Source organism: Cnephaeus nilssonii (genome assembly GCF_951640355.1).
Source record: "Cnephaeus nilssonii genome assembly, chromosome: 8".
NCBI lineage: Eukaryota > Metazoa > Chordata > Mammalia > Chiroptera > Vespertilionidae > Cnephaeus > Cnephaeus nilssonii.
The window spans coordinates 13,553,737-13,574,003 of record NC_137079.1 but is presented as its reverse complement, the minus strand read 5'-3'; the positions used below and the strand labels follow the sequence as shown (position 1 = coordinate 13,574,003).

The 20,267-nt window shown below is 38.3% G+C and overlaps 1 protein-coding gene across 1 annotated transcript in view; it reads right to left on the bottom strand.

The window, feature by feature from the left end:
- Nucleotides 1-3,087: 3,087 nt before the first annotated feature.
- MSR1 (macrophage scavenger receptor 1) overlaps nt 3,088-20,267 on the bottom strand; it is a 66,769-nt gene continuing 49,589 nt past the window's right edge. The window contains exons 9-10 of the mRNA XM_079779637.1: nt 12,494-12,682; nt 3,088-4,284 (exon numbers count right to left, since the gene is read on the bottom strand). Of these exons, the coding sequence (XP_079635763.1) occupies nt 4,151-4,284; nt 12,494-12,682 (323 nt within the window). The 3' untranslated portion in view covers nt 3,088-4,150. The remainder of the gene's footprint in view (nt 4,285-12,493; nt 12,683-20,267) is intronic.

The window sequence follows — 20,267 nt, the reverse complement described above, 5'->3', positions numbered from 1 at the left end:
GAGCTTTGGAAGGCCGAGGGAAGCGGATTCACCGGGGCGGCCTCTGCTTCTTGACCTGAGATTTCTGCTGCGGCTCCATTTAGGATCTGCCTGTGAACATTCCTCTTTCCCTCCCGCCTCTCTCCTTTCTCCGAATGCCCATGGAGGCCGAGAGCTGGCTGTTCGCACTGGACAAGCCACATACCCCAGACAGCCTTGGGAATGTCCCCCTTACTGGCTTTTTTTTAAACGTATTTTGCTTACAAGGTAATCATCTCTTCACTGACGTAGACTATGCTGATTGGCACAGCATTCTCCCTGCCTAAGGACCCGAGTCAATCAAAAGTTCTAGATACACAATTAACTTTCCCTTGTAATTTAGAGAACACTATCCCATTTTTAGCCCCAATAAAGCTATAATGTGTGAGGGTCTCAAAGTCACATCAAAATGAAAAGAACATCGTCTAGAAAACAAAAGTAACTTCAACATAATTCAGTTTCTTGACTTGGATTAACACTATCAAATGTGGGGGTGGCCAGTAAATATTACGGGTAAGAGAAAACGAATGATTTCTGTTTGGTTCTTTACATCCACCTCTGGTCCTCGCCATCACACTGAGTTACTAAGACACACTCCTCTTTTGTTTGCCAGGGTTTGAGGATTCGAGGTAAAATGACTTCCCTAAAGGACACGCAGCAAGCAAGAGGCGCACCCAGGAGAGAAATCCGGGTCTCCCGCTGCCTGCGCAGCACACTGACCAACTCCCAGGGCTCTCTGACAAATATTAGCCGTTTTGTGAAATGATGCTGCTCTCCTGTTCACGGAGAAGATAACTCAGAAAATAAGAATGAATTACTTAAGTTTTTTTGTGTGTTTTTTTATCTCTACAGGAAAAGCATAATCCACAGACAGAAGGTTATGCATTTGCTTTATCTTAATATAACTTTTCTCAATGTAAATGATTAGCTGATAATATTGTGATTCTATTTGAAAATGAAAAACAGAGCAGACGGTGTTCTAGCATAGGCAGTGTTTGGTCTGTTGTCTCTAAGTAAACATAAGTCAAGTCTACAAGCAGTGATCTCCTTCAGTTATAATCCGAGTACAGAGCCACCGGTCAGAACTCAACGACAAATTGCTTCTCTTAAATGTCTTGATTCCCTTACTACCTGTGATACAAAATAAAACTCGGCTTTGAGTAGGAAGTCAACTTTGGAATTTGGATTATTAACATAGAAAGAATTGTCTAACTCTACTACAATCCCAAGAGTCACTTTCCCCCAATTAATTTGCTATCTCACTTCCTCAGTATAAGATGTTTAAAAATATCACAAACTGGCCTACCTTTTAATTCAGAACTTTGACGCATGATGAAGTGACAATTAGCAAATTTGTTATTCCTTGAATCTCCTTTCTTCCGTTTTCTAGTCCTTCTTTCTTCCTCTCCTCCTTCCTGCCACCTTCCTCTTCTCCCTTCTCTCCTCCTTCCTGTTTTTTGGTTTGTTCGTTTTTTAATTTATCTGAACTCTCTCAGGTTATTCCTTTTCACCCTCTGATCACTCTGGCAGCTGATCTGGATATCAGACAAACTGGTTCTCTGAAAGCCAGCTTGCCTGCCCTTATAAGCCCTAATTCAGAATAGTTGCTGTTTTCACTTTATTCTCATTGAACCTTTAGAACAGGACTGTTTTATGAATTTAACAACAGAAAATATAAGAGCAATTTATGTCATTAATTGCATCAGTCTTTTTAGGGAAATACTGTAAGTATGAAGCATCAAAGACGTTTCTGAAAGTAATTGGAATGTTTCACAGGTTTGATTGAACTTACTTGGCCCTAGGGAGATTCTTAATGGGTGATTAACACATGTATTTCAGTTTGCTTTTCCTCCCGTTACCTAAAATTACTCTAGCTAGGAGTGTAATAGAGTTTTTCATTCAGGGAACCTCAAAGAGCTTTAACGGTCTCATTCAATTCTAGAGTTATTAACAATAATATAGTATATTCCCTTTTTAAAAATCACTTGTGTACTTGACATTTTTGTAGAAAAACCTACAGTGGAAGAGTTTGATACTTGATGTAATTCTAAAAACCTGTGTTTCAATCTCAGAAAGCACAGTTAAACAACCAAAATAATTAAAAATAATCTCATTTCTTTACAAACTAGAAGATTCTAAATGTCAGGCTCATGCAGTTATTGAATGCCCCATGTTCTCTTGTCCACTTTGCTGTCTGCGGCCAGTCACTGTCTCCCGGTCCGGAGCAGCTCTTCCTTTATTCCTTTTAACATATCATGTCTTGTGCAATTGTGACTAAGCCTCTAAGAAATGTTTGCTGTTTTTATGCCTGGTGCTGGGTCGTCTGAGTTCAGCAGGGTGGCAGTTTAGCAAGGAAGATGGACATGAACGTGGAGACAGCAAGGACAAAGTGGAAGCCAGGAGGATGCGCTGGAACCTGTATTAGTTTCTCACTGCCTCCAGCTTTGCTGGTTCCGGTAGCCTCAGGAGAAGGCAGTGAATTTACCAGGGAGCTAATATGCACCTGGCCTAGGAGTATGGGACACTATCCTTCTGTGGCACTGACATAAAAATCCGCTCTGTGCCAAACCGCGTTCTTTCTCTTTGGATCATAACCACTTCCCAAGAAGGGCCCAGGATTCTTCTCTTTCTTTCTGGTCTCCTACTTGTCAGGAACACTCCGACCGACTGGGATGGCTGGGGGACTTGGGGAGCTACAGGCACTTCTGTCCTGTGAACCAGGTCAGCCAGCAGAGCGGGGACAACCTGTGTGTGCTCTCGGTGCTCTGCGGCCCCTGCCTGACATTCTGAGCCTCAAGATACCCGTGGCTGCTTCTACACACTCTTTCCCAACCCCATGCAAAATGCCTTCTGTGGTCCATGACAAGAACAATGCAGGAAAGAGAATTTTGGAAAATTTAGCTCTAGCATAGCTATGTGGATGCAATATAAACCTAGCGTAGTGATGGGAGGCAGGGACTTCATGGAAAAACACAGGATAGTTGACACTTCTTTCTGCACTCAAGACATTAGCATGCTGTTAGTTCAGATGGAGTAAGGAGGTGCATTTACATTTTAAACACAGTGTATTAGAATGGCAACAGGTAATTATTCAACGTAAGTGCATAACAATCTGAGCTGCATGTTAAAAACAACACTTTTGATCCATCCATTATTTATACACAATCTGGCAAAGGTGGGCCTGTGCCTTTTCTCCTGAGTCTTGCTTTCAACTAACTTTATGATTCGGTAAAAACTGTCAATACGGCCCGGCCCGCGTGGCTCAGTAGTTGAGCGTCGACCTTTGAATCATGGGGTCACAGTTCAATTCCAGGTCAGGACACATGCCAGGGTTGAGGGGGAGGGGGTCTATCCCCAGTTGGGGGTGTGCAGGAGGCAGCAGATCAATGATTCTCTTTCATCATCGATGTTTGTTTCTCTCTCCCTCTACTTTTCTCCCTGAAATCAATAAAAATATACTTTTTTTAAAAAACTGTCAATACATTACCATTAAAACAACTACGTTATTGTTAATAAATATGCTATTAAGCATGTTATTGTTTACCATGTTAATACATGATCTTGCAAAACCTTCTGATAAAAGTTTTACATGACAGAAACTTATCATTTACAGCCAAGTTATTGCTCATTAGACATCTCGACAGTTGGATAAGATTTTTTCTTTAAAAATATGCATGAATTAAAGATTTTTTGAACTTGGCACCAAAGAAATTTTCTCAACCTTCTCATTATTCAGAAAGTAATTCAATTAAAATCAACAAAATAGATTACAAAGAAGACAAAAATGATTAAAATTGTAATCTCCTGGTGAAGATATGAATTAGAACCATTGATTGAAATTGTTTCCATATTACTGACATTTGTAATCTAGAAGCCTTAAACTTCAGTATATTCAATTCAATGTATAAATCATCATAGAATTCCATTTGACAACTTAGATGTTAAAATGGTTCAAAAACAAACATATAGTAAGTATGAAGGTTGTTAATATGTTTATCCAATGACTTTTAAATATTCCGTATTTTGGGGCAATATTCTTAATCTCTTAAATATTCATTAAACTGATTTTAATGGAGAAAAGTAATAAAACCATTTTGCAGCGATTTCATAAATGTGAATGAAATGTAATACGTTATAAAGCACAAGTGACTCCAGCATCTTCGGCATGCGAACAGGCTCTCACACCCCACTGTCGGATTTTACAGTCCTCGATAGATGATTCTCTCCCAAAGCAAAATACTTCATTCAGCCATATTGGACCAGTACCTACAGAAATCAGATACAATTGCATTATTAGGAAGTATAGTTTAGTTTTTATATTTGAATGGAACAAAGCCATTTATTTACTCACTAATTTAACAGAATGTGTTGATCATTTGAATCTGTGCTCTTTATTAGGATTCAAAAATCAATCCCCTGCCCCAGAAAACTTTATATTTTGTCATTGTGTAAAATACTAAAATCCAAAGTGTAAGAGCTGTAATAAAGGTACACAGTTCTACAAAGTCACAGATTAAAGCATTTAGCATATTATTTTTATTTTTAAAAATAAGAAAAAAATAAGATTCAGTAGTAATGGGTATATGCAATGACCTGACAATTCAAGTGTATGGGTATGGGGTAGACCTGGATCATGAGGTATCCTGGAGTTCTTAGCCTCTAGTATTTTAGTTTACATGGACTTGTTTCCTATTTTTAATTAACCTAAAACCACTACAACTAGCGGAGGTCTTACAAACTGTCCTGTAAGAAGACCATGGATTATTTTTTTTGATTGATTAAGGTATTATATATGTGTCAGTATCCCTCCCATACCCCCCAACTCCCCCATTCATAACCCTCTGGTGTCTGTGTTTAGGCTTATATGCATGCATACTAGTCCTTTGGTTGATCTCTTCCCCTTACCCCCACCCTAAGGGGAAGAGATCAACCAAAGGACTAGTATGTTCCCTCCGAGGTTTGACAGTCTGATCGATGCTTCTCTGTCGCTGGATCTGTTTTTGTTCATCAGTTTATGTTGTTCATTATATTCCACAAATGAGTGAGGTCATGTGATAGTTATCTTTCTCCGACTGACTTATTTAGCTTAACATAATGCTCTGCAGTTCCATCCATGCTGTTGCAAATGGTAGGAGTTCCTTCCTTTTTACACAGCATAGTATTCCATTGTGTAGATGTACTACAGTTGTTTAATCCACTCATCTACTGATGGGCAATTAGGCTGTTTCCAAATCTTAGCTATGGTAAATTGTGCTGCTATGAACATAGGGGTGCATATATCCTTTCTGATTGGTGTTTCTAGTTTCTTGGGATGTATTCCTAGAAGTGGGATCACTGGGTCAAATGGGAGTTCCATTTTTAGTTTTTTGAGGAAACGCCATACTGTTCGCCACAGTGGCTGCACCAGTCTGCATTCTTTGCAAGGGCAGGCAAATAACAAGAAAATGGCAAAGCTCACACCCTTTTCTGATTCTTCCTCAGCCAAGTTAGAAGAAAAAACAATGGATGTCAGCAGTAGGCTGCCTTGAAGATATTCATCTAAATAAACACACTTAACTGCCACTTTTAAGATAAGGATGTTATTTTAATCATGAAGAAGAAAACTGCTTTTTTGAAATGAATTCATTGCAAGAAAAAATAACTTTAAAAAAGAAGGTTTGGAAATGTTTTCTAAAAAATTTTCTAAGTGTTTCATTTATTAAAGTTCTTTCTTTTAGGCTTATGACATCTAGAAACAGAACCTTTGAAAACGTCTAAATGAATGATCTCATTGGGTTTTGTTAAACATACAACATGGCAAACCTCCTAATGAATTTTCAAGAACATTTCATGCCATCAGGAAACTGTTGATTTAGCAGCTAAATTTCAGCAAGCACCTTTGCAAAACTGGTGGAGGGCTTTTTCATTCGGATCAATGTTAAAAGGTCCTCTTTCAGTCACAAGAGCTATATGAAATGTACTTAGAAATACTAAATCAACTTGCAAACAGATTTTTGGGTCACTATAAAACAGTTAAATAAAACCTTGTTTTCCAGAGGCATATGTAAAGCACATACAATGGCATTATTCTTCTTGATTTTTCAAATATTCTGTTAGCTTCATAAGTTAACAATATGTGCATGATTATTAATGTGTATAATATATAGTCATATGTATGTATAATATAAGAATAAATTAGCAGATATTGGGAATTTTGTAATCACAATGTAGATAAAATTTGACCCAATCTTAAAAAGTGGAGATAGAGGTTTCCATGCATAAAATAGAAGTCATTCCATATAGTGGGGACAGCATGACCATGCTGGAGGTATTAGGATAGTGAGTAGTCTCCTGGCATCCAAACACAAAGTATATTAATGAGGAAGAAGGAAGGCTGATAGGAAGCTGGGACCACACCATAAAATATTTTGAATTTTATACTGAGTCACAACAAGAAATGACATCATCAGAACTACATTTTAGAATTGTGCCTAGCAGAAATGTGCAAGTTAAATTGAAGAGTCTATAAGTTAATAGGATGTTGATGTAAACATTTTCTGTGATGACTCATGTTTTTATTTACTTGTTGAATTAGACAAGAAATTTTGATTTCCACATGTAAAATAAATTGGTACAATCGCTTAATTTTTGTATAATTTGTGCCTTCATTAGAAAGATCCAAATATAAGACAAAATTATATTTTGGTTTACATTACCAAGGGAACTAGGAACATTGTATTTTTCATTTAATATAACAGAAATTAAATCATTAGGATTCAAACAATCTATTGGAAAAGCAAAGGCTATCCTGGACTGGTCAATTGTAAGAGGAGGACCTGGAGAGCTCATGTGAGCTTGAAATGTTCATACCGGGATTGTCTGTTTTTAGAAACCACAGTAGAGGAATCCATGAATGTTAGAATACCATTCTGGGGTCATAATAATGAATATCTCAGCCCACTCTTTGAAGAATTTACAATGTAGGCAGAAACACTCAAAGTACTTTTGATCTGTTATCTCATTGAATCCTCAAATAACCTTAAAAAGTTAAGTGCTTCTATATGCCATTTTACTGGAGAGGAAAGTAAAAATAGGAGACAATAAGGTCACAAAGCTAATGCATGGTGGAGCATTCCCCTGCATCCGCCTAGAGCCAGGTTTCAATCAGTGATTTACTGCAATGCTCTCCATTATTCATTGGGTGGTTCAGCAGATGTTTTGAGCATCTACACGAGTGAACAAAATCAAAATCCATTTTCTCTTGCACTGACTTCCTAGGGAGGACCTCTGCTTTAGGCAAATGGAGCAACTGAGCTTACACACGTAATTAGTGGCAGGGCTGACCCTTGCATCTAGAACTAACTCTGACCCCACTAATATGAAAAGCAGATTGTGCTATCGGGTAATCTGGTCTTTTCTATGTGGAAAAGACTCAGACACAGTGAACATACTAAGCCTTTTCACATATGATTTAAAAAATTTACTCTTCTAATAATCTTGTAAAATAATGGCAATTATCTCCATTTCATGGGTAGATAAACAGACTCAGAAAGGATGTTTGGCTTTCTCAAGGAGAACAGAGCCAGCAATAGAACATAATGCCCTTTATAGCTTGGTGATATTTATTGACTACACAGGAGCCCAAATAAGAGTTATAAAAGTAATGTTCAAAGATTTGTCATTTTATTTTTATATTAATATATTCAGGACTATTGAGCCTAAGGGAAAATTTTACTTAATACACATTTCCCATATCCTTCCAAATTGGTTTCTGCATTAAAAATTAATGCTAAGGTGGCATAAAATTAATACAATTTTATCTTCATCTGTACCTCAAAGATAAAAAAGCAAATTTGTTTTTATTTCCTCAGGTAGTAACTGTTACTTGAGGATTTTGTTGCTGCTGGTGTCATTTTTATTTTTTGCCTCCAAACTATTCTTTCTTCTTAGTGGGAACTTATGCAAAATTGATGAGTATGGTTTCGATGTTTTCATTCTCTAATCCTATCTATCATCTATCTATCTGCCTATCTGTCATCTACCTAATCATCTACACAGCTTCAATTCCTTTAACATTTTGTGGCTGTGTCGGGACAAACTGACTTGGTGTTCCAAAAGCAGACATACTGAAGGCGCTGTCCGTGGCTTCTGGGGGTTCAAGAGCTTGGTTTGTGATGATTGAGAGCATGTTTGACAGACTCTGCCATTTTCCCTTCATCTCTTCTTTTAAAAGAATGCAGATAGTGTTCTTTGAGGGACTCTGAGTTTATTTAATCTAATCATCACTAACCCAAACTTTTATGGGGAAAAAGGGAATCAGATTTTATACATTAGCCAGATATATAGCAAAGTGATGAGATTTTTCGACTAGCTGCTGAGTTGATATCTGTGGAAGTAAAAACCACATGGTTAACATTCTCTGCATGAATGTGAATTAAATCCAGTTATGGCTGAGTGACATGGATTTGCATCCCTTTTAAGACTTATAGTAGGGAAGTACTTTGTCAACAGCCTCTCAAAGAAAATAATTGTGTTTTCAGATCAAAGTTGAAATGGGATGGGAATCAGAATAGAGAATGATGAAACAGACTAAAGTTCTGGATTCTAGCTTTGTGGTTTTTAAAGAAGCCACTCATTTTCCCTACTGTATTTATACAAGCAAAATAAAGGGACATGGCTGAAGTACCTCTAAAATTTCATTTACCTCTTAAAATCTATGATTTTGAAGAAGCAAGCTCTTCCAACATGAAGTTCTTAAGCATAAATAACTTAGAACATTCTGTCTAGTGAAGAGACAGGTTATGACAATAATCTATAACACACCTCCCCCCCAAAAAAAAAACACACAAAAACGCATCATAATAGCCATGTAAACTTGGGCAAATTTTGTGACAGCTTTACTTACTTTCTCTGTGAAAAATTGGGGCTACAATATCTATTTTTCACAGGCACAATGTGCATTAAATGAGATCATGTAATCAGCACTTGCTAAACAATATTATTCCTACTTCATACTGTCTTTGTTACCATAGTAACAAAACAGATGTGCTGAGAACTCTATAGGCTCCATATCAGGTTCCATAAGATCCAACATGTAGACATCTTGTAAAGCTGCCACTATGCAAGGTACAGTATGCAAGAATTTGAGCTCCTATCCATTGAGATATTTTATTTATCTTTGATATTATTTTTACTCCCATTTACTGAAGCTTAATTCAGAGGTATAGTTAGCTATATCTATGGTCTCCTTCGGTTTATTCTTGTATTTATTTTGAATTCCACTTAGAAATTTGATTATGAAACGGGAAAGGAGGGATGAATAGAATATGACATTTACTAGTATATCTAGAATTGTCTTTTGTTTCTGCTCTCAGGTTTGGGGCTTCAGCACAAACTTCTGTAAACCGAGGCGAAGAGGAGAGAGCTAGCTGCTCCTGGCCCAGCTTATGCTTCCTGCATTAGCACAGGGGCTCAGACGGGCTGGAACACATTCCAGGAGTACCACCATTGGCCAAGCTCATCCAGGCTTGCTGCAGGGAGACCACTGGGACAGGGATGGGAGAGCCTGCACAGGGAGAGAAGTGACTCACCCCCCCTTCCCTGCCCCATGCAGTGACAGGCAAAAGGCTTCTCAGTGCTTCCTTAAGTTAACCTTTTGGTCTACTGAGGGGGAGGAAAAAAGAACATTCCACTTTAGCAAAAGACACATCCAAATGGAGGAACCTATGTAAAGGAGCATGCTTTAAGCTTTATTCCTATCAGTCACTGTCCTTGCGGCTGCAAAACTAATTCTTCTTAAAGCTACAAGGTTTCTCTCTGGTAAGCTCGGTTTGCTATTTCAAAACTGAGAGAAAAAGATGAGAGAGAGAGAAAGAGAGAGAGAGAGAGAGAGAGAGAGAGAGAGAGAGAGAGAAACTGCACGGAGAAAATGGTATTCTTTCTTTAATAGGGACTTATACAAAGAAAATAAATGCAAATGTTTTCTCTTCTTGTTTGAATTTTGGTATAATGAATATATACATAGAGTATTAATCTGATTATTCTTGCTTTACTAAGAAATTACAAATAATTCAAATTCTAATGCATCCTTTTCTCTCCCCAACCCTTCCACTCATATTTCTGTTTTCTGTCTCTCTATGCTGCGTTCAAAATGGCTTTTCCTGCGCCTCCCCCTCCACCCCAGTTACACTGTAAATTTAAGGTGGAGTGGAAACGTAAGGGGGAGCATAAGCAGCTTTACATAAAAAGGTTGTTTGCTGTGTCTAATCCCAAATCAGCTTACAAAGTAAGCCTGTTTCTTAAAATAAAACACAATGAAGCAGATCGTGAAATTTATTTCTCAGACTCTTTTTCTTCAGAACGAATAACCTGAGTTTTATTACCTTTTCCAGCTCATCTTGCTTTGCGATTTTAAATTTCTCATAATCATTCATTCCTCACTTGTTTGGTACTGGATTCCACGCAGTGAGCAGAGACTAGAGCTGGGTCTCCTTGGGTGGAGAGGGGAGATGATCCGAGTTCCTAGTACATGCAGTCACACTCCTCTCTGTTCAGTACGAAGTCACTTTCAACTCTGTGAACCTTGGGACTTCACTCTGTCACTGTACCATGCAACACAGATCTGGCTCTCCTAACCTTCAGAGGATGGAAAGTAACCTGTTGATGGTGCTCTCTGCCTCTATTGTGCAATGCCACCTGGCAGGCTTTATACTGGACACGTTTTTGTTGTTGTTAATCCTCACCTGAGGATATTTTTCCATTGACTTTTAGAAAGAGTGGTAGGGAGGGGAAGAGACAGAGAGAGAGAAACAACGATTGGTTGCTTCCTGCGCCCCGACCAGGGCGAGGGATTAAGTCTGCAACAGAGGTGTGTGCCCTTGACTGGAATTGAACCCAGGACCCTCCAGTCCACGGGCTCATGCTCTATCCACTGAGCGAAACCGGCTAGGGCTTGACACTTCTTATACGCCAACTCTTTTAAGATTCAAAATAAATCTGGCTTGGTATTATTATTATTATTCTCATTTTATTGAAATAAGAGATTGAAATCTGAAACAAAAGTATCAGCACTAAAGTTTCAACTCATAGCTCCTTCGTTATCAAACGCCTGTTCTTTCTGATTCATTTCAGCAGGTGCTTAAAAATGTAAACAGAAAACAAAATTCTGGCATACCTTGCTGTTTTATCAATAAAACTCTAGTATAATGTATAGCATCACCGACTACCCTAATGCACAGCCTCAGTAAAAATGGATATTCATCTTAGAGAAGTGGCCAGTTATCTGAAGAAAATTGCCTCCGTGTAGCCAAAGAAATAAATAAATAAACTAATTTCACATGAGACTAAACTCTATTGTTTCATTACTTATTTAAATAGAAAATATTTTCTTGCCAGGATTCTATAATACTTTTTTTTTTTTTTTTTTTTTTTTGCCAGTGCATTAGACCAGAACTCCCTCGAGATACAAGCAGGAATGAATAAAAGTTGTGGGACAAAGAATATTTTACTTGTGAGACTAGGCCTTAAGGTGAATGCAATGTTGAAACAGTGGCGATTTTACCATCTGGGATATAAGAAATTGATAAATTGTACCACCAGGCTTGTTCCTTAGAGATACAAAGCTAAATGCAGAGTTGTCAACTCTTTGGATAATGTAAAGTGTAAGTCATCTTGATAAAAGCTATTTTAGAGTATTTTTCTCTTTTTGGGTTGAGCTATTCAGTTAGTCCATATTGATTGAATTATCTGGACAACTGGCAAACTATATTTCATTTTGTCAACAAAGACACATCCTAAGAATTCAGATCATCATCACATGCTGTTATTTCCAAAACTGACGAGTTTTTAGTCATCACCTACCAGGTGAGTAATCAGCATGGATGACAGCTGTATGCCTTCTATTAGAAATGAGCTGTCCACTTTATAGAATCTAAGTCACCTTATTAATTCACTTGTCCTGCTTTGCCAATCACTCTATTTTCCTCTATGTTAGTGCCCTGCAACTGACCAATTGAATCTAAATAAAATTTACATATTAAAGTTTATCTGAGAGCATATGTCACTTGATTTTAATGTCCCTTTCTCTTCATTTCTACTTTCTAGGAAAGGCCATTTTAAAAAATCCTACACACAATTTTTCTTCCTATGCTATACGTTTCTATCTCTACTTGCTTCTGCATATTAGAGAATGCCTATGCTTCATTTTTTTAAAAAAAAAACATTTTAAAAATCTGTAATATTCTCAACAATGATAAATTAAAAAAAAAAAATACCTTGTCTGCCCAGCCTGTGTGGTTCAGTAGTTGAACATTGACCTATGAACCAGGAGGTCAGGGTTAGATTCCTGGTCAGGGCACGTCCCTGGGTGTGGCTCCATCTACAGTAGGGGGCGTGCAGGAGGCAGCCTATCAATGATTTTCTCTCATCATAGATGTGTCTATCTCTTTCTGTCCCTTCCTCTATGAAATCAATAAAACATATTTTTTTAAAAGATTACCTTGTCCAAAACTAGCTCCCTTGTGCACATTTAGAACACCGCGGAATCCCAGACTCCTGCAGATGACCAGTCCACTGCGCAGTTCCCAGTGGTCATCACAGACTGTGCCCCACTGGTCATCATGGAAAACCTCCACTCTGCCTTCATGAGGGCCACTACCGTCGACCAGTCGTACTGTCCGAGGTGGAGCTGTAACCAAAGTCAGCAGGTGTTAGTTACATATTAACACTGTTTCATAATGCTTTAAAAATCATTTTATCACTTTTTCTCAGTAAGGTCAACTATTGGAATATATTTTAAACTTTCTAGCATCACCCACTGAAGAGTTTAGTTACAAGCATGGCATTAGTCAAAGCTGAAGATTAGAAACCATTCTCTCTGTTTTAACATTTATGTAAGTGATGTATATGAGAACACTTCAAAGATTATATTTCAATGACTACAAACTCAACAGCTACAAGTTTTTAAATGTTATATAGATTTTGCATACTATTTAGAAAATTTTATAACAAAATGATTAATTATATTCTTGACACGTTAACACACAAATTGGAAAACACAATACAGTGACTTTCAATGATATAGGAGGTGGAGGAGAAGATATTTTATAATATCATAAACACAAAAATAGATGACCAAACATCCTATCTTCTAGTAAGAGATACAAGATAACTATAGTGGCATTTATTTAGAAACTAGAGGCCTGGTGCATGAAATTTGTGCATGGGGTGGGGGGTGCTCCTCAGCCCAGCCTGAACCCTCTCCAATCTGGGACATCCCTCTCACAATCCAGGACTGCTGGCTGCCAACCGCTCGCCTGCCTGCCTGCCTGATTGCCCCTAACCACTTCTGCCTGCCAGCCTGATCACCCCCTAACCACTCCCCTGCCAGCCTGATCAACACCTAACTGCTTCCCAGCTGGCCTGATTGCCCCTAACTCCACTCCCTTGCTGGCCTGGTCGCCCCCAACTGCCCTCCCCTGCAGGCCTGGTCACCCCTAACTGTCCTTCCCTGTAGGCGTGGTCGTCCCCAGCTACCTTCCCCTGCTGACCCGGTAACCCCTAACTTCCCTCCCTTGCCATTCTGGTTGCCCCTAACTGTCCTCCCCTGCAGGCCTGTTCCCCCCACAACTGCCCTCCCCTGCAGGCCTGGTTCCCCCCAACTGTCCTCCCCTGCAGGCCTGGTCCCCCCCAACTGTCCTCCTCTCCTGGCCCAGTCACCCCTAACTTCCCTCCCCTGCAGGCCTGATTGGCCACAACTGCTCTCCCCTTCTGGCCATCTTGTGGCAGCCATCTTGTGTCCACATGGGGGCAGCCATCTTTGACCACATGGGGGTGGTCATCTTATGTGTTGGAGTGATGGTCAATTTGCATATTACCTCTTTATTATATAGGATAGCAAAGATATTTCTTATTATACTAGTAAGGCTACTGGATTTTGTGTCCCAACATGTTTTTCTTTCTTTGAATGAGATACAAAGCAGACAATTTTTGAAAGGAGAGAATAAGCTCTTTGATCTCTAATTCCATCATGAGGACCCTATCCTCATAATAGCATCTAAACCTAATTATCTCCTAAAAACTCCACCTCCAAATACCATCACAATGGTGTTTTTGGCTTCAACATATAAATTTAATAGGGAGAGAAGGATGAATGAACATAATTCAGTCCATAGCAGTATGCATTACATTCACAGATGGCTGGCCCCACAGCCAGAGTTTCTGATTCAGTAGGTCTTGAGTGGGACAAGTTCCCAGAGTATGCTGATGCTGTTATTCCTGGGACCATACTTTGAGAACCACTAACCTACAAGATCACATTATATATTTAAATGAGGAGACATGTTAATCAGACATACCTGCTGAAGCTCTATAGAATCCTTTAGAATGTGTATTTATTCCAAATAGAATGGCTGCATATTTTTTTCCAAATTCCCTATGCTTGTGTGATTTTGAAGGTGAGTAAGTCTTCTAATGAATTTTTTAGGGCTAAATATGTTTGGGATGTCTATGCCTATCTGTCAACTAAATATTTTTCAATTATAAATCAATTACAGAAGTGTGACCATATTTTGCCAATCCTTGATCATCTGTGCACTAATACAGAGAAAAGTGGCAGGCCAACAGTCTCTTTCAACTACTCTGCTTTGCTGGTGGAGAAAAGTCCATTTTGCCATTCTGAACATCCACAATCAGCATTTTCTCTGTCAGACTGCAGGTCAGAATTTCCTCTGAATTTAGCCAGCTCATTATATGGATGTGAATAATGGCTATGGTTTCTTTGCTATCAAGCTAACATATTTAGTCAGACAGATTTTCTCCATTGGGGAATATTTACCTTGTACCTAAAGATTTCAGAAAAGAGTAATGCTTGTTTGTTTTTCTGGGTAGCTGTCTTAATTCTCCTCTTAACTTTATCAATGTAGACTTTCTCCAGATTCAAATCAGATAAACACAGATAAACATTGACCATGTGTCCCTTTAATGACTCTTTGTATTAGTCATTACTTTGTAATTGGCTAAAAACAGAAACACAAACCAAAATGGAAATGATGATGCATGTAAGAACCACAGGATTTCCTATGATCCCAGGGGTAAGAATATATGTAGGCATCTAGAACAGCTGGACTAACTCAAATCTGCTTAGTAATCTCTCTCCAAGATTTACACAAAAGCCTCTCTGTAAATTGCTGCATTCTTTTCTTTTGTTGCAATATAGATATCTCTGTTTTCCAATCCACATGACAAAACATGTGTGTTAACAATGCCCGGGTTTCTATTTTATAGTCTCCTTCTCAGTGACAGTTCTAAATATCCAGGGAAGTCCTCCTCTGATTTTGTTTGAGTTAGATTGCCCATCTACGGTCTTAATAGCTTGGGCCAAAGACAGTGTCACTTGCATTTACATGGTATTTTCTGGAGTGAGGGTCAGAGGCATTTCCTAGTTGAAGGGGAGTTTTGAGCAAAGACAATAGCTCATTCCATAAAAGTCATTTTAATAATCTTTGTGTATTTATGAAATATTAATTATCCTACATGGTTAGCCCTGTGTTCCTTTTCACATCTGTGACTGTAGAGTATAACTGAAATTAAAATCCAGGAGGCAGGTTACTGGGCACTTGTTCTGCCTCTGACATTGTTGGTTTATGGGCCTTATTGGAACATTTAACCTAAGACCAAGTTTTTCAGCTGCTAAAAAGGGAAAATGATATTTGCTCTTAAATGTATCTTCACATAACTTTTCTGTACCAGGCATTTTAATGGGTTCCTGGAAAAATTTGCATAATATACGAATCCTGCCTTCAAGATTTATGTATTTTTGAGATCATTTTTGAAAGTTAGAAGAAATAGTGCATTCTTTAAAATGGTATACAAGTACAAAGTTTTTATTTTTACAAGTTTTGAAAATTTTGAGGTTGTCATTTTCTAGTGAAAGCATTGGAATAAATATGTTATATGTGATATTAATCACCTTATTCATTAATTTTTCTTTTTTACTAATTCCCTGTTTAATGCTTATGCTCCTCAAAGGGGGGTTCTTAATCAACTCGGATAAGCTTCTGTACAGAGACAAAACCTACCCCATGGTTTCAGATGTAAGTTTATTTGACCTTTGTTATTTAAAAACATGATTATCTATTATTTTGAGGAAAGTCTGCTATACCAGTGAAGAATAAATTATGGCCCATGGGCAAATTTCAGCCTGTTGTCTATTATACTAATGAAGTTTTATTGGAATGCAGCCATACCCATTTGTATGTTGTTTAGGACTTCTTTCAGATTGAAACAGCAAGTTGAATAGCTGTGACAGAGACCTTCTGGCTTATTTGCTACCTGGCCCTTTATAAAAAAGCTTGGCAATCCCTCTTATAGTTAAAAACACAAAAGACAAGGATTTCAGTAGGGATACTCCTGCCAAGTGATCTCTGAAATAACAGAGGTCGTGATTTATCTCTGCTTCCCTCTCTAATCGAACCCTTTGAGAACCTCTACACTCCTCACTCCTGCATTTTTATTTTATTTTATAATATAACTAGAGGCTCGGTGCACAAAATTTGAACAGTGGTAAGGTCCTTAGGCCTGGCTGGTGATCAGGGTCAATTGAGGCCTTCTGGCTGCCAGCCAGGACCTCCCTTCCCCGGCTGCCAGCTGCTGGCCGGGGCCTTCCTTCATTCCGTGCCACCCCCTGGTGGTCAGTGCATGTCATAGCGAGTGATCGGTCTCCTGGTCGAACTCCCATGGGGATAATTTGCATATTAGGCTTTTATATATAGATTATTCAATGTGCCCAAATAAGCCTTACAAACCTTAATTTCTGGAGCTTTGGTCCCTTTCTGGTATGTTTCTTCTATTCCCCCTCACCACCTCCCTGCACCTTCCCCTCCCCCACACACAAATCTCCCATTTCTTCACCCTCAATTCTCTCCCTCCCGCCCCAGTTTGGACAGGATTCCCACTTCCAACTCCCACAGCACAGCTGAACTATCAAAACACTGTAAACTAGTTTATTTTCTCCACTAGACAGAAATCCTTGCTGTTATCTTTTTAGCACCTGACAAAGTCTAGATTTTCACTTAGTAGTTACTTGATGAAGAGTTGTGATACGAATGAATGAATGAATGAATGAATGGTGAGCTCTTCTTGATATGCAAACTGCATTAACTGAATGAATTAAATTGGTAAATGCTTAAAATATCAAACAATAGAAGTAATAAAATTTAGTATTTTACAAGTCTCTAGAGGGAATATAGTCTCTATATGTAGAAGCAGTAAGGGAAATTGTGAAGGAAAAGATTGATTTAACTGAATTAATCATGAGTTTTTTTATGGAAAAAAACGACATGGCTATCTACTGAAAGTCCCCAAGGCAGTAGGGTCTGGTGGGAATGTCTGATCAAAAGCCTTACATATTCCAAAACCTGATTTTGTAGGGTTAGAGGATTTATCTCTTAGTGGCAGACTAATGTTAAACAGAATCTTGGGACTAAATGTCAATTCAATTTAGAAGGAGAAATGTGATTGCCTCAAAAACCGAAATATTTGTATCTGCTTGACAAGGCCATTTTCTCCCCGTGGGCAATCTTTATAGGAAGTCAAATTACAGTAAGTGAATTCTTCATTTAATTAATTTATTAATTTACAATGAAACATAGCAGTGAGATTTTGCCTCTGGGACTGGACAGCAAGCTCTTTGGTTAACACATTTTTCTTTATATATGTTAATACATTCAATCAGGTGAGTTGATTTGACATTTATCTCTGCTCTGATTCATTGCAATTTAACTTTTTAAAGGCAATCTTATTATTCCTACTTCCTAGTTCTGGAGGGAAGAATGTAGTATGATAATTTCTAAAGTGTGTATGGAAAATAAAAACAATATATAAAATATTTATTTAAATAGTACACTCATATTTCTATGACCATATGATACCAAATAAAAATATGTAATAGAGCAGGTATTCTATAAAATGGTTTATAACTTAATCTGAGGAGATTACACCAAATATAATAAAAGTTAACAAGTTCAGAGGCTATTTTTATTTTTTTATTGCAGATTTATTTTTAAAGGGGGAAGTAAAACAGAAATATATTAAATACGTCAAAATAGAGAGATAGTTATACAGTAGATGGATAGTTTTTGAGACATTAAGCCCAATTGTCAAAAAGATCGTATAGAATGGGGGGAAAGATGATAATATAATATTAAATGACTATATTAATATTTAAAATTTATTTCAATTATGCAAAATATCTGTATATATAAAAGCGCAGTGATTGGAACAACCAGTCACTATGATGCGTACTGCGGAGGCCAACAGGCGCGATCAGGGCGCCAATCGGCCCCTCCAATGGCCCCTGCCTCCAGCCAGCCCTGCCCCCGACCAGCCTCCCCACCCCGATTAGGGGCAGGGCCAGCCAACCGCCCATGGCCTCTCCCCCCTGCTGGCCCCGCCCCCAATCGCCCCCCCCCCACCCTGATCGGGGGTGGGGCCGGCTGGCCTCCCACAGTGCCCCCCCAGCCAGCCTGGCCTGATCTGCCCCCATCGGGGCAGGCTGGCTGGACCCCACCTGTGCATGAATTCATGCACCAGCCCTCTAGTTTACATATAAAAAGACTGGAAGAAAGTATCTAAGCATATTGACAGTAATTCTGGGACAGAAATTGAATATCTAATTTTTTCATAATTGTATATAATATTATTTTAAAAACTAAGATTAATTTAATAACATAAGTAGTGGCTGGATATTCACTCAAGCTTACTGTTGTAACAGGTCTATGACTCACAGCTGAAATTCATAAAATTGAGTAGAAAGAACAATGCCAAAATGATAGGTAATTCTATTTATGTAAGATAACGCACAACACAATACCATCTATTGTTTATGCATACTTACATATGCAGTAAATGTATGAAAACCTGAATGGAAAGAAACATATGAACTCCAAAATAATAGTTTATCTTGGAAAAGCAAGGGAGGCAGGCATAACTAGAGCTTCAACTATATGAGTTAAAATTATATATCTTTAAAAACAAATACCTGCAGTTTGTGTGGTAAAATTTTAATATCTCTAAAACCAAGGTACATGACTATTTATTAGCTATTTGTTATGAATGCTCCTCCGTCTTTCCTTTATGTGTGAAATATATTTTATTTAAAGAAAACAACACATTCACAGAGATGTTGATATCATACATGAACCCTAAATAATTTATAAAAGTCGGTCTCTCCTCAAAAGTTAGGAAAAGGATATTATGGATCTGCTATTCTCTATTAGACAGACAACATTCTAATTTGAAAAGAGAAGTTGGTAAGAATGTGAACTCTGGGGCTTTTTGCATGTGTCTATCACTGCTGCTTGGGTGAAGAACTGAGGTTAAAAACGACTTGATGAGTGGAATTCATTTTCAATTATGATATTGTTAACCTTGTGGTCCTTTTTGTATAATTTATTTAAATTGGGATTTAGAGTTAAATATATTACAATGGTAATTGTTATATTTGAGCTCCAAACGTAACATACATTTAAAACAATGGCTGCAGGTTAACCTGGATGTTCTTGCAATATGGCAAGATTCCTCCAGGAAGGGAACTGATTTTTCTTTTTAAGATCATTATCTGAATGAGGTACTTAGCTATGAAAGCCACAACCCAGATATCAGATGTTTGGAGAAACAAATTTCCTTGGAAAAGGAATTAATGCCGGACGTTGGGCATCATTTAACGCCGGTGGTCTTGATCCTGCATCTAGAAGGGTTCTGGAATCTGGAGAAAGGGCTGTGCATAGATTAAATAGGAATCCAGAGACAAAAGATAATTTTGAAAGGCATTGGAGGGTCAGAGGAGCCTAGCTAAAGGAGCTAAGTTCTCCTTGTCTCAGGACCCCTTGCTTTTTATTAACACAATTTGTCCTAAGGCAAGGTGGAGATATACACTTCAAAGGGTAGTGTTTCTACAGAAGCATTGTCAGATTGGAGAATAGCCTATGGCTGTTCAGGTGTTTGGCCAGTAGGAGGCAATAACATGTGGATTAAGATGCCCTGAGCTGTCTGGCAGCAAACAATCATCCTTTTCAGGTTTGGGGAAATGCCTTTAGCCATTCCAACAGGTGATTACATATGTGACTCAGCCCTTGTTGAGTCCCCAAGTTCCATCAACCTTTTGATGAAACTCTTGCAATTATGAAATGCTGGAATTGGCTTCCAGCAAGGAATGTAACAGATTTTGAATCTGACTCTGGATGTTAAGAGAGACAAACATTCTGGAAATCCCA